The sequence below is a fragment of the Anomaloglossus baeobatrachus genome, chromosome 3 (assembly GCF_048569485.1).
Source record: "Anomaloglossus baeobatrachus isolate aAnoBae1 chromosome 3, aAnoBae1.hap1, whole genome shotgun sequence".
In the NCBI taxonomy this organism is placed as follows: domain Eukaryota; kingdom Metazoa; phylum Chordata; class Amphibia; order Anura; family Aromobatidae; genus Anomaloglossus; species Anomaloglossus baeobatrachus.
In genome coordinates this window covers 464,993,211-465,006,974 of record NC_134355.1, presented here as the reverse complement: position 1 = coordinate 465,006,974, position 13,764 = coordinate 464,993,211, and the positions used below count along the sequence as shown (strand labels likewise).

General features: G+C 50.7%; 1 protein-coding gene across 1 annotated transcript in view; it reads right to left on the bottom strand.

Moving 5' to 3' along the window:
- Nucleotides 1–526: 526 nt before the first annotated feature.
- The window catches only part of LOC142295437 (T-kininogen 1-like), a 108,173-nt gene continuing 94,935 nt past the window's right edge, over nt 527–13,764 (bottom strand). Inside the window, exons 9-10 of the mRNA XM_075338538.1 lie at nt 12,611–12,700; nt 527–992 (exon numbers count right to left, since the gene is read on the bottom strand). Coding sequence (XP_075194653.1) covers nt 534–992; nt 12,611–12,700 — 549 coding nt within the window. The 3' untranslated portion in view covers nt 527–533. The remainder of the gene's footprint in view (nt 993–12,610; nt 12,701–13,764) is intronic.

Below are 13,764 nucleotides of genomic sequence, written 5' to 3'. Positions count from 1 at the left end.
CGCTCTGACCCGGAAGTCAGCGCCGGCGTCACCGTTCCAATTGTCCTCGCGTCTGACAGATACAAGGACAATTGAGCAGTGGGAGCCGCGCACTGCACTTTCTATGAGTGCGTCTGTCAGTGTGACAGCTGCGCTCAGAGAATAACGGCTCCCACCCGGCAGACTTCCACACCGCAGCATCAGGCAGCCCCACAGCGCCTCGCCAGCTCCTCCCTAGAGATGCCTCTAGCTTGTGCCTCCGCTCCACATGGCTAATTTGTATATTTTACAAATTGGCCATGTGGACAGAGCAAGAGGTGCTCTTCAGATTTTCCGGTACGCCGTACCGGTGTGTACCGCCGCAAAAAAAGCACTGGAAAGAGTTGCCATATCAGAAGCAAAGATCCTAATACAAAGCATATTAAGCGGTATTCCACTCAAGAAGCATTTGACAAGTTTCTTTCTAATGTGAAAGATTTTATTTTGTAACCATACTTGCAATAATACAGGTATCATTTTATTTTAGTTTCAGGTTGAATTGTTACTAATGTAATTCAGCCCAAAAGGTCATCATCGTTAAAAGGTAGACCTTGCTTTGGGGAGGAGGGCTCATTCTTTTGGCTATCTTGATGTGATGAAGGTGTTGAGCCACCAATAGCAAACAAAAGATCCTCATTGCTAAATGCTTTAACTGTAGGATTGCTGGTAACCAAGTTTGGGTGCCACACTTTTCCAGGGCATCTTGGGACATCAGTAGGCACATTTCCAGGCTTTTGAGTGGCAGGTATTAATAGTTGCAGAGGAGCTTGAGTGACTTCATTTGTGTTTTCTTCTGAAGAGTCTTGGTGTGGATCCTTTTTTTTTTCTTCCTTGTCTTTTTTGCCATGTTTGTTCCTTTTATGTCCATGCTGTTTTTGTAGATCAGATTTTTTAATACTGCTTTCATCATTCTCTTTGTGGTTAGTTTTGCGACTCATGCGTAGAGGAGACAGGCCAGCTATGCGTATGCCAAACTGGAAAACAAGTGCAAAATTTCACATTAAATGTTATCGCATCTACATTATATCTTTATTAACAGAGCAGGCAACCAATTATTAGAGTGCCTCAAAATTGGGAGTAACTTTAAGGCCTCCTTCATATGTCCGTGTCTCCGGTACGTGTTTGGTCCATTTCCTCACGTGCCAGAGAAACGGGCACACGCAGACCCATTAAAATCAGTGGATCTGCGCACACGTTCATGTTTTGCCATGGACCGTGAGTACGTGTGGAGCATACGTGTGCCTGTGTGCTCCACACGTAGACATGTCAGTTTTTCTCCGGCATCACAGGTGTCACAGGGACTGCACACTGACTGCACAGATGTGATCCGTGTGACACGTACCGTAGAAAACACACGTGTCTGTGAAAAAAAAAAGAATCCCTATACTCACCTTCTCCAGCACTGCTGTCTCTGCCGCTGCTGTCACTTGCTTCCAACCCCCGCTCATTATGCTCATGAATATTCACTCCACTGCGGGCCAGAAGCAGCAGCAGCGGGGAGTCGGCAGGGCCGGAGACCGAAGATCAGCACCACAGACAGCAACGCCAGGGACAGGTGAGCAGAAAGTTCCCGTTCTCCATGTGTTATCACGGATAACACATGGAGAACACATGTGTGCCATAAACACGGCACACAGAGAGCAATACACACCTTTGACATGTTTGTGAAAAATGTGCGTGATTTTCACGGACGTGTGAAGGGGGCCTAAGGCTATGTGCGCACTAGAAAAGTGATTTTTCTCAAGAAAATTTCTTGAGAAACTTCTGGGAGTTGAAGATTATTGCACCTGCGGTAAAAAAACGCACCAAATCCGCGGGAAAAACGGAAACGTTTTTGCCGCGATTTTGCTGCGGTTTTTCCGCAGGTTGGTCCCTGCGGTTTTTTTATGCTGAACAGAAATAAATAATATAGATAATAGATAGATAATCGATAGATAGACAGACAATGGATAGAGGGAAAGATGGATAGATGAATAGATAGATAGCTAGATAGATGAGAAAGATCTATATAATGTCCCACCCCCCTGCATATTCTAAGCTGGCACCCTTTAGTGACTTTCATGGGGCACTAAAGGGTGCCTAGCCTTGTATTTAGCCAAAAAATAAATAATTAAAAAAAAAATGACGTGAGGTCCCCCCATCTTTTCTAGCCAGCTAGGGTAAGGCTATGTGCGCACTGGAAAATGGAATTTTCTCAAGAAAATTCCGCAGGTATTCAAAGATTACCGCACCCGCGGTAAAAAAACGCGGGAAACCGCACCCGAAAACCGCATGCGGTTTGCTGCGGTTTTACTGCGGTATTGTTCGCGGTATTGCCGCGGTTTTGCCGCGTGCGGGTTGGGATGTGCTTTATTGCATTCAATGCAATAAAGCACATTGAAAAAAAAAAAGAAAAAAGTCATTTCATTCTGAGATAGTAGATAGATAAAGAGACAGAAGAATAGATAGATAGATAATAGATAGACAGATAGATAGAGGGATAGACAGATAGATAGAGGACAGATCGCTGCATTTCCCACGGTCGGCAGTGAGTTCACATTACCGGCCGTGGGAAATGACCGGTAATTACCTCTGCTGTCTCGCTGCGAGGCTGCATTCAGCAGTGTCTGTGTCAGTCGCGGCTGGATGTGAGCAGCGCAGGACCTGTGGATTACGCCGGAGCTGTGGATTACGCCGGAGCTTTGTTTCGGGGGGGTTAATAAAAGGGTGAACGAGGCTTGTTTGTTTTATTTAAAATAAAGGATTTTTCTGTGTGTTTTATTCACTTTACTTACGGGTTGATCATGTCAGCTGTCTCATAGACGCTGCCATGATCAAGCCTGGAGTTAATGGCGGCGATCCACCACTATTAACTCCCTGTATTACCCTGCTGCCACTGCTACACGGCGGCAGGAAGAGCCGGGGACACTCCGGTAGTGCCGCATAATGCATGCGACAGTACCGGGGCAGCTGCGGCTGATATTCTCGGCTACGGGAGGGGGAGTGAGGCGGGGGACATTAACCCTGTCCCTCTCACTCCCCAGCCTGAGAATACCGGGCTGCCGCTGTGTGCTTACCTCGGCTGGCCGGTAAATATACAGCGGAGCCCACGTGCTTTGTTTTCTATATTTCTGTTTGATTTCTATGTGTGTTCTATATGTCTGTGTGTGTGTGTCTGTGTTCTATGTCTGTGATGTCTGTGTGTGTCTGTGATGTCTGTGTTTGTTTACTCTCTGCTCCGCTTTCTCTTCCTGTAATGACATCACTTCCCTGCAAACCGCAGACAAGCGATGTACATTACCGGAGGTAAACCGCGAAATACCGCAGGGAATAACGCAGGAAAACGCAGTGAACCGCACAGAATTTGCTGCCTGCGTTATTCCCTGCGGGATTTCACGATTAACATTGGAGTCAATGGAGTGAAATCCCGCAGCGATGTGCGGAAAAGAATTGACATGCAATTGTTTTTGCTGCTGGAATCCCGCAGCAAAACATGCAGCTGTCAAATTCCGCCTAGTGCGCACAGGATTTTTTTTGCCCATAGGTTTTGCTGGTGATATACTGCAGAGATGTTATGAACATTTTCTGCAGCGAAACATGCAGCAAAACCGCAAAAAATCCGCGGCAAAATCCGGTAAGTGCGCACATAGCCTAAAGCAGACGGCAGCAGCCTGCAGACCACAGCTGGCAGCTTCACCTTGGCTGGTAATCCAAAACAGAGGGCACCCCACGCTGTTATTTTACATTAAATAAATAATTTAAAACAAAAAAATGTGGGGTCCCCCCCAAATTGGATCACCAGCCAAGGTAAAGCGGACAGCTGGGGTCTGATATTCTCAGACTAGCGAGGTCCACTGTTATTGGACGCTCCCCAGCCTAAAAATAGCAGTCTGCATTACCAAACGAGGTAATATATGGGGTTGATGCCAGATGTGTAATGTCACCTGGCATCAAGCCCTGGGGTTCGTGATGTCACGCGTCTATCAGATACCTGACATCACAAACCCAGTCAGTAAGAAATATAAAATAGACAACAAAAAAAGTTTTATTTGAAAAAAAACAATCCCCACATTCCCTCTTTCACCAATTTATTGATAAGAACAATCAATTCCACGTCCGGCGTAATCCAATAAGGGGGGGGGCATCCCACGGCGATCCATACCATAGTCACTGTCCCAGTCCATGTAGAACAGAATGTTGGGAGAGCAATGCAGTGACCTGAACTAACATCAATAGCCCAGGTCACTGCAGGGGATGACGAGCGCTGCTGTCAGGAGGATAGATGAGATCATTACCTGCTATGATGATCTCCTGCAGTCCTGCCATCAGCGCTGTCACTGACTTCTATGCCCGCCGCGTTGTCAGCAGTACCGCGAGAGCCCGTGACGTCACCACTAGTGACAGTCTCGGGCCACTCGCGAGACGGGCATAGACAGCAGTGACCGCGGTGACGTCAGGAGGCAGGAGATCGTCACAGCAGGTAATGATCTCATCTCACCTCGTGACAGCAGCGCTCGGCATCCCCGCGGCTGCACGCACTGCTGAGTGTCAGTGTCTGCCTGCGCTGCAGCGTGACAAGCCGCTGATACTGCGGGTGTCGCGGGCGGGGAGGGAGCCGTCGCTGCTGCGCTCTCGCTGGCGCTCGGGTCCGGCGCTGCTGCTGCTGCTCGGTGGCTCGAGCGGTGGGCCGGATCCGGGGACTCGAGCGGCGCTCCTCGCCCGTGAGTGAAAGGGGTGGTTTGGTTTGGGGATTTGGTCCGTGACGCCACCCACGGTTTGTGGTGAAGGTGGGCACCACCGCTGCTGGTGACGGGGATCCCGGGAGCGTTGTTAGGGAGCAGCTGAGATGTTTTCCCCCTCCGTGGGTAGGGGGGTTGGTGGTCCCCGGGCCTGGTTGAGGTGACGGGGAAGCAGGGATGGCAAGATGCAGGGTCGCTTGGACTGCGCAGCGCGGTGCCAGTCGGCACGGTAGTACTCACTCAGCCACAAATGGATGCACAGTCTCTGGTAAAACAAACGTCTGGATGGACGGGTCCCACAGCCGGCTGCTGTGGCTTCTCCCGGACGGTTGGTGGTGGCTGCCTTTCCCTGCACCTTTTGTGTGTGTTCGGTCCCGATGGCTTTCCACCGGTAACCCGCTCCCCAGCGTGGATATGTGCCGGAGGAGCCCTTTTGCCCGCAGGCTCTGGCCCTGGGAACTCTAGCTGTGGCGGTAGCTGTATTTCCCTTGTGCTGTTTGGACGGTTGCCTTCAATCGGGTCTTGGCTGTTTGGAAACCCCTGGGGTTCCGGTCACTAACGGATTTGACCTGTTTAACGGCGACTCCAAGCCTGGTCGGGGTCCGCAGGCCCTGCCGGTTTGTGCTGGCTTCACTTTGCTCCCCGGTTCGGTACTGGCGGGCCACCGCCCGTCCCCGGTCCTACGGTTCTGCGTTGATCTACCTCTCCTGCAGACGGCCACCACCGTCTGTCAACCTTGCTCTCGGTGCCCGGGCCACGTACCCGGACACGGTCAGTTTGCTCCTCTACTACCACTTCACTCCTCTCCTGACTTCTACTCACTTCTGACTGAGTTCCTTTCCCGCCTCCAGGACTGTGAACTCCTCAGTGGGTGGGGCCAACCACCTGGCTCCACCCCACCTGGTGTGGACATCAGCTCCTGGAGGGGGGCAACAAGGATTTGTGTCTGACTAATGTGCCTATTTGGGGTGAGGGGGTGTTGTGTTGTAGTACTTGTGACGACCTGGCTAGTCCAGGGCGCCACATTCCCCCTTGGTTAAATGCAGACCGTCCGCTGGCTGCCCGTCCATCACCGGTTTTTTTTTTAACTGAAAAAGGTAGAAAAACATATGAAAAACATTCAACAAAGCATTTTTATGGATCTTCCCTTAACGGGAGGCATGGTACGTTAACGTTACAACACATTTTTATTAATAATAACGGTCGGCTTCCGCTCTCCCACCCAAACAACCTGGCCCTGATGCTGCCCCTAAGAAGTGGGCAGCACCCCTTGACCCCAGTCCAGATCCAGGCTGCCCGAGCGGGAACGGGTACGGTGTTTCGCACCCTACGGTCACTTCAGGGGAGCCCACGTCCAGGGGGACCCCTGACCCCCGGAGGATGGCCACCGGTCCAGGTGGTGGCCGGGCCCCAGCCTACTCTGCTGCGGGCCCTTCCTCCAATCTGCCTCTCCAGAGGCGGCAACGGAAACATGCCAACATATTTACATTTCCACTAGTTTGTGGGTGCCCTGCTAGTTCTCAGGCATGTCCATAAGTAGTTTCTTATGCACAGTAACAAAGGGTTCCTACGGGGACTACTTGCCGGCAACGGCCGGGTCAATCACAATCGACAATCAGGTGACATCTTCGGTTGATTACTTTCCATTTAACAGGTTAACGGTACTGGTGGTCCCAACGAGGACAACGGTGCAACGGAGGGACTGCTGACTTTGGGGCGGCTACCACCGCGGGGGGTCGGCCCAATCGGGGACCGGACGGTACATCGGGTTCTCCTTCCATAGGCAGCGCAGTCCAGAATCGCTGATCGCCGTTGGGAACGGTGGCGGGGGCAGCGTGCTCGGGACCTCCTCTTCCATCAGCTGCACTCTCTCGGGACCTCCTGCTGCAGTACCGGCCCCCGGCTGCCACTCAATCAAGGCTGGTTCAGGAACTTGGATGGCCTGATCACGACGCGGCACGGCCGCCGCGGCCCCTTCCTCACGGGCCCACACCACGGCGACCATTCTGCGCACCTCCACCTTCCAATCCAGCAGCTGCTGCAAGCTCTGCGCTCTCACCTTCAAGCAGAACCGGCCCAGCTCCCGTTCCAGCCACGCAGCGGTCCCGGCGGGGAGCTCACCCGGGCCGCAGTCTTCAAAGGCTACTCCTCCTCTGCCCCTCCAGAGCTTAGACGCCCCTATGGCGGGTGCTCCCGCACTCCAGCCCGAAGACGCCGCCATCTCTCCATCCGCACTCCCTTGGTCTTTTCTCAGCACCTCCTCTTCAGGGGCGGGGCTTCGGCTTTCGCGCCTCCACTGCTCGAGAAGACGCTCGAGCGGGAAAATCTTCGCGCCCAAGATGGCGGACTCTGAAATTTTTCGGCCGGATACCGCCGATGGGACACAAGGCACACTTCTACCAGCCGGTAGAATGGTAAGATCCTGTTCGTGATGCCAAGTTGTCGCGGGCGGGGAGGGAGCCTTTGCTGCTGCGCCTTCGCTGGCGCTCTGGTCCGGCGCTGCTGCTGCTGCTTGGTGGCTCAAGCGGTGGGCCGGATCCGGGGACTCGAGCGGCGCTCCTCGCCCGTGAGTGAAAGGGGTGGTTTGGTTTGGGGATTTGGTCCGTGACGCCACCCACGGTTTGTGGTGAAGATGGGCACCACCGCTGCTGGTGACGGGGATCCCGGGAGCGTTGTTAGGGAGCAGCTGAGATGTTTTCCCCCTCCGTGGGTAGGGGGGTTTGTGGTCCCGGGGCCCGGTTGAGGTGACGGGGAAGCAGGGCTGGCAAGGTGCAGGGTCGCTTGGACTGTGCAGCGCGGTGCCAGTCGGCACGGTAGTACTCACTCAGCCACAAATGGATGCACAGTCTCTGGTAAAACAAACATCTGGATGGACGGGTCCCGCAGCCGGCTGCTGTGGCTTCTCCCGGACGGTTGGTGGTGGCTGCCTTTCCCTGCACCTTTTGTGTGTGTTCGGTCCCGATGGCTTCCCAGCGGTAACCCGCTCCCCAGTGTGGATATGTGCCGGAGGAGCCCTTTTGCCTGCAGGCTCTGGCCCTGGGAACTCTAGCTGTTGCGGTAGCTGTATTTCCCTTGTGCTGTTTGGACGGTTGCCTTCAATCGGGTCTTGGCTGTTTGGAAACCCCTGGGGTTCCAGTCACTAATGGATTTGACCTGTTTAACGGCGACTCCAAGCCTGGTCGGGGTCCGCAGGCCCTGCCGGTTTGTGCTGGCTTCACTTTGCTCCCCGGTTCGGTACCGGCGGGCCACCGCCCGTCCCCGGTCTTACGGTTCCGCGTTGATCTGCCTCTCCTGCAGATGGCCACCACCGTCTGCCAACCTTGCTCTCGGAGCCCGGGCCACGTACCCGGACACGGTCAGTTTGCTCCTCTACTACCACTTCACGCCTCTCCTGACTCCTACTCACTTCTAACTGACTTCCTTTCCCGCCTCCAGGACTGTGAACTCCTCAGTAGGTGGGGCCAACCGCCTGGCTCCACCCCACCTGGTGTGGACATCAGCCCCTGGAGGGGGGGGCAACAAGAATTTGTGTCTGATTGATGTGCCTATCTGAGGTGGGGGGTGTTGTGCTGAAGTACTTGTGACGACCTGGCTAGTCCAGGGCGCCACACGGGCAGACACTGACACACTGCGGGCAGACACTGACACTGCTGAGCGTGCAGCGGCGGGGCCGCAGCGGGACACAGACTGCACGGGCACCCGCCAGACGTCACATTGAAGTGCTTCTGTGCGGCGTCCAGGGAGTGTGACGTCTGTGTTTACCCTGCTCCGCCTCCTCTTCCTGGCATAATGACATCACTCCCTGCCAAACCGCAGGGAGCGATGAGCATTACCGCAGGTAAATCGCGGCTATACCGGGGGTATACCGCACATCATTTGCTACCTGCGGTATACCCCCGGAATTTCTCGATTACATTACAGTGAATGGAGTGAAATTCCGGGGGTATACCGCAGGTACCTGCGGAAAATAATGGACATGCTCATTTTCTTAAGAAAGTTTCTTGATAAAATTTTCTCAAGAAATTTTCTTGAGAAAAATCCGCAGCGTGCGCACAGCTATTTTTTGCTCCCATAGGTTTTGCTGGGAAATGTCTGCAGAAAGATTTCAAACCTTTCTCAAGAAATTTCTGCAGCAAATCCGCGGGTAAATCAGCGGGTAAAACGGCCTAGTGCGCACATAGCCTAAAGAAGTATTCCAGTAGGAAGAAGTTATCACCTGTCCATAGTAACCATTTCAATTTTTGGGATCTGCGGCTGAGTGAGGGCTTGTTTTTTTGCACCAGAGCTGATGTTCTTATTGATATTATTTTGATTATGATATTTGATCTCCTTTTATTACATTTATTTCTGTTTTGGCGGCTGAAAAACTACAATTTTGTTGGTTTGATCTTTTTTTTTTACTTTTTACTGTTTTTCCCCTTTGTGATTGTCTGATCACTTGTGCATTCATAGCAGGGTTTCAGCATCAGCCCTGCTCTGTATGTACCAACCACCAGGATTTTTCTATATGAAGTAAAGGCAGTGCTATACAGACTGTAAAATGCTGAATCCAAGCATACTTGTAGAAAGATTCAATGCTTGATTGCAGAACTATCTTTAATCAAAGTTGCAGAAATGCCTACACTTTGATTGACAAGTCCAACAGGGGTGAGCCTTTGTGGGTCAGGTCCTCGCTGTATAATCCTCCTCCAGCTTCCTCGATGATGGCCACCTTTTCTTTATTTGAATCTCGCGCCACAATTGCTGTTGTTGGCGGCGTGTGCGAATTGAAACAGTAAGGCTGTATGCGCACGTTGCGTCGTGTCCCTGCAGAAATTTCTGCAGGGATTTGACGCGCACATGTGCGCGTCAAATCGCTGCAGAAACGCTGCATAATGAATGCAGTGTTTGTGCAGAAAAAAAGCCGATTTCATGCGCTCTGGATGCAGCCTCTCCCATAGACAGAGCAGGAGCTGCATCCAAAGAACACAGAATAAGTGACATGTTGCTTCTTAGAACGCAGCGATTTGGAACAAAATTTTGGCACCCAAATCGCTGTGCTCTCAAACGCACGTGCGCACGTCTCATGCACAATCATCATAGATTGTGCAGGGTCCGCAGGTCGCATGCATTTACGCTGCGGTGCAATACGCAGCGTAAATGCATGAAATTCAGCAACGTGCGCATAAGCCCTAATTCTGTCTTCAGTAAAATGGCGCCAGAGTTCACGCATGTGCGAACTGCGTTCTACAGCGCCATTTTATTGAAGACACTGCGGTGAAGACTATGAGCAGCTGAGGTGCGTGCACAGATGTAAAAAAAGAAAAAATCTGCACACGTGCTGATGCCTCTCATAGTCTTCACCGCAGTGTCATCACAAAAATGGCGCCAGAGATTGCGGTTTACGCATACGTGTACTCCGGCGCCATTTTAATGAAGACTGAATTACTTTGTCAATGCGCACGTGCCGCTGCCAACAGCAATGGGGGCACGTCATAGCAAAACCCTGGTGGGTGGTCCTCTTAGGCCGGCTTCTCACTTGCGATTATCTCGCACGAGTGCAATGCGAGAAATTCTCGCATTGCACTCGGACCCATGTTAATCAATGAGGCAGCTCCCATCTTCTATTTTTTTCTCAGTCCAAATCGGACTGAGAAAAAAATTGCAGCATGCTGCGTTTTGGTGAGTTTCTCCCACGAGTCTCTCCAATGCAACTCTATGGGAGCGGGTAAATAAACGGATGTCACATGGACCGGCGCACACACCATCCAAGTGACATTCGTTTTTCTAAATACATTTATTGCATGTTTCAGAAAACACTGGAAATGAGTGAGGTCTCACAATGTCGGTCAATCTCTATCTCTGTCAGTCGGTTTCTCCCTCTCGGTCTCCATTCTCTCTCTGTCGGTCGGTCTCTCTCTCTGTCTCTCTCTCTGTCCATGTCGGTCTATCCCTCTCCCCCTCTCTCATACTCACCGATCCCCGATCACCGGCGCTGCGCTGCACGGCGTTCACACTGCTCCGGCGGCTTCTCTTTTGAAAAAGCCGTCCGCTCATTAATCCATCTCGTATTCCCTGCTTTCCCCGCCCACCGGCGGCTATGATTGGTTGCAGTCAGACATGCCCCCCACGATGAGTGACAGCTGTCTCACTGCAACCAAGCACAGCTGCCGGTGGGCGTGTCTATATCATGAAGTTAAATAAATAAATAATTAAAAAAAACGGCGTGCGGTTCCCCCCAATTTTGATACCAGCCAGGGTAAAGCCAAATGGCTGAATTCTGGTGTTCTCAGGATGGGGAGCTCCACGTTATGGGGAGACCCCCAGCCTAACAATATCAGCCAGCAGCCGCCCGGAATGGCCACATCCATTAAATGCAACACTCTCGGGACTCTACCCGGCTCATCCCGAATTGCCCTGGTGCGTTGGCAATCGGGGTAATAAGAAGTTAATGGCAGTAGCCCATAGCTGCCATCATGCCATCATGGCAGATGTCTCCCCAAGATATCTTCCATGATTAACCTGTTAGTTAAAGAAAATAAACACACACATCCAAAAAATCCTTTATTTGTAATAAAAGACAAAAAACAGCAACCTCTTTCACCATTTTAATAAAGTCCCCAAATACCCCTCCAGGTCCGACGTAATCCACAGCGGTCCCACGACGCTTTCAGGTTTGCTACATCGGAAGCTGACAGAGAGCGGCCACAGACCACGACCGCTCTCTGTGAGCTCCCCGCAGCAACTGAAGTGAGTCGCGCTATCAGTGATGACGTCACTCAGGTTACCCGCGGCCACAGATCTCAGGTGGAGGACTGCAGCTGTGGCTGCGGGTAACCTCAGTGATGGCACCACTAATAGCGGAGATCACTTCAGTCACTCAGGGGATTTGAAAATCAGGCCATGCCACACAGACAGAGCCGCGGGATGACAATGAAGTCGGGTGAAGTTCATCCGACTATATTCTGATCGTGCGGCTCTGTCTGTGTCTGCTGTCAGCAGCCATTCAGCTTAGCTACATGGCTCTGTCTGTGTCTGCTGTCAGCGGCCATGTAGCAGAGCTGAATGGCAGATGACATAGTAAAAACGGATCCAATATGCATCAAACACGCATTGCACACAGAATGCAATCATGAGAAAAATCTCAGGATCGCATTGCAGTTGCATTGCACACTGATCTTAACGTGAACTAAAATCGTCCGACTTTTTATCATGCAACTCGGACCGATTTTACACACATAAATGTGTTTCCAGCCTTAGGCTATGTGCGCACGCTGCATTTTTTTGACGCTGCGTTTTTGTGAGTTTTTGGCCGCTAAAAACGCACAAATACGCACCTGCGTCGAAAAACGCATCAAAAAACGCATGCGTTTTTACCTCGATTTGGTGCATTTTTGGCTGCGTTTTGCTGCGTTTTTGATCTCTGCGTTTTGCTACGTTTTTCCAATGCATTGCATGGGGGGAAACGCAGAAAAACGCAGGAAAGAATTGACATGTCCATTTTTTTTTTCAAGCTCAAAAACGCAGCTTAAAAAAACAGTTGTGTGCGGACAGTAAAAATGAAAACTCATAGACTTTGCTGGGGAAGCAAAGTCATGCAGTTTTGAAGCCAAAAACGCACCCGAAAAACGTGCAAAAACGCCGCAAAAAACGTACTGTGCGCACATAGCCGTAAAAGGTTTTGTGGAGTTCCGGTCCTGTTTTGTATGTGCTGAAATAAAATAAAGAATCTAAAAATGTTTTGAATGTTGAATGCCGCTTATAGGAAATTATCAGAAGATTTATCATCATAACAAGTCAGTGTAGTTACACTTTAAGTTGTTAAAAGCTTCAGAAAAATGTAGCGCTGCAGGCAATGTTAAAGGGGAAAAAACACCAAGGAAAAATAAACTTACCATTGGGAGTTCTGGTATACAATGAGGATCTGAATGAACATTAACGGTCTTGTCTGTAACTTTTATTTTAGTTTCACAAGACAGTCGATGCTAGAATTAAACAAAAAGGAACATTAGGAAGTAACAGGTATTAAATATTCAGTAGATTGCTATAACTTTACTGCTTAGTGACATGAACCAAGCTATGTAAACTTGAAGGGTTGCAACACAAAGATAACACCTATCCATATGTCCCATATAACCTATTAAGGCCTCTTTCACGCGTCAGTGAAAAACACACGTTTTTTACTGATGTGTTAAAGGTACATATGTCCCTCTGTGTGCTGTGATTTTGGCACACATGTGATCTCCGTGTGCTATCCGTGATAATACACGGAAATGTACTCACATTCCAAAAGGGAATGTCTGTATGAGACCTGCATTTTTATCCAAGTTACCATAGATGTGGATACTGTATATATGTCCACTATCGGCTCAGAGCATTAGAGTATCTTACATATTTTATTAAAAAAATATCTTTCTTACTTTAATACTCAGGAACATCCACGAGTTAATGTTTCTGTATGTCTTGATAGCTTCCTAATCTTTATGCGCTGCTTAAAGTGAGCCTGTCACCCTCAAAATGACATTTAAATTACTTATAGAGGCCTTATAGGGGGACTCAAGTGCCCAGAACTGGTGCTCCTTGAATGGAATCCCCTACCCTGCACGTCCGTATTGACACTGCAGGAGCCGAAGAGGCGCGTATGTGGCGCCCCTGACCTGGTCAGGCACCACTGAGTACTGCACCCATGCTGGGGGCAGTGCAATACAGGTATACCAGAAGGCTAACCGAGGTGTGACTACACAGGCGCGTAGTAATCAGATCTCACAGATGTACCTTTGGAAGGACTCCTGAGACTTCCAAGAGGGGGGCGTGCCCTCCATGTCCACTCAAGGGGTGTGGTGGAGAGCCTGGTTGCTAGGAAGCAGGGCAGACAGGAAGAGAAGGAGGAGCGAGCAGTCTGAAGCAGAGTGTTGAGGAGTGTGGAAGGGAGCAGAGGGTCTCTCATGTCAGCCAGACCCTGCGGAGTGCAGTAGCTGAAAATGGGGGAGAAAGGGTACCTGTGGGTCAGCCTGAAAGACACCTAGAGAGAGGTGGCTTAGTAAGGGGA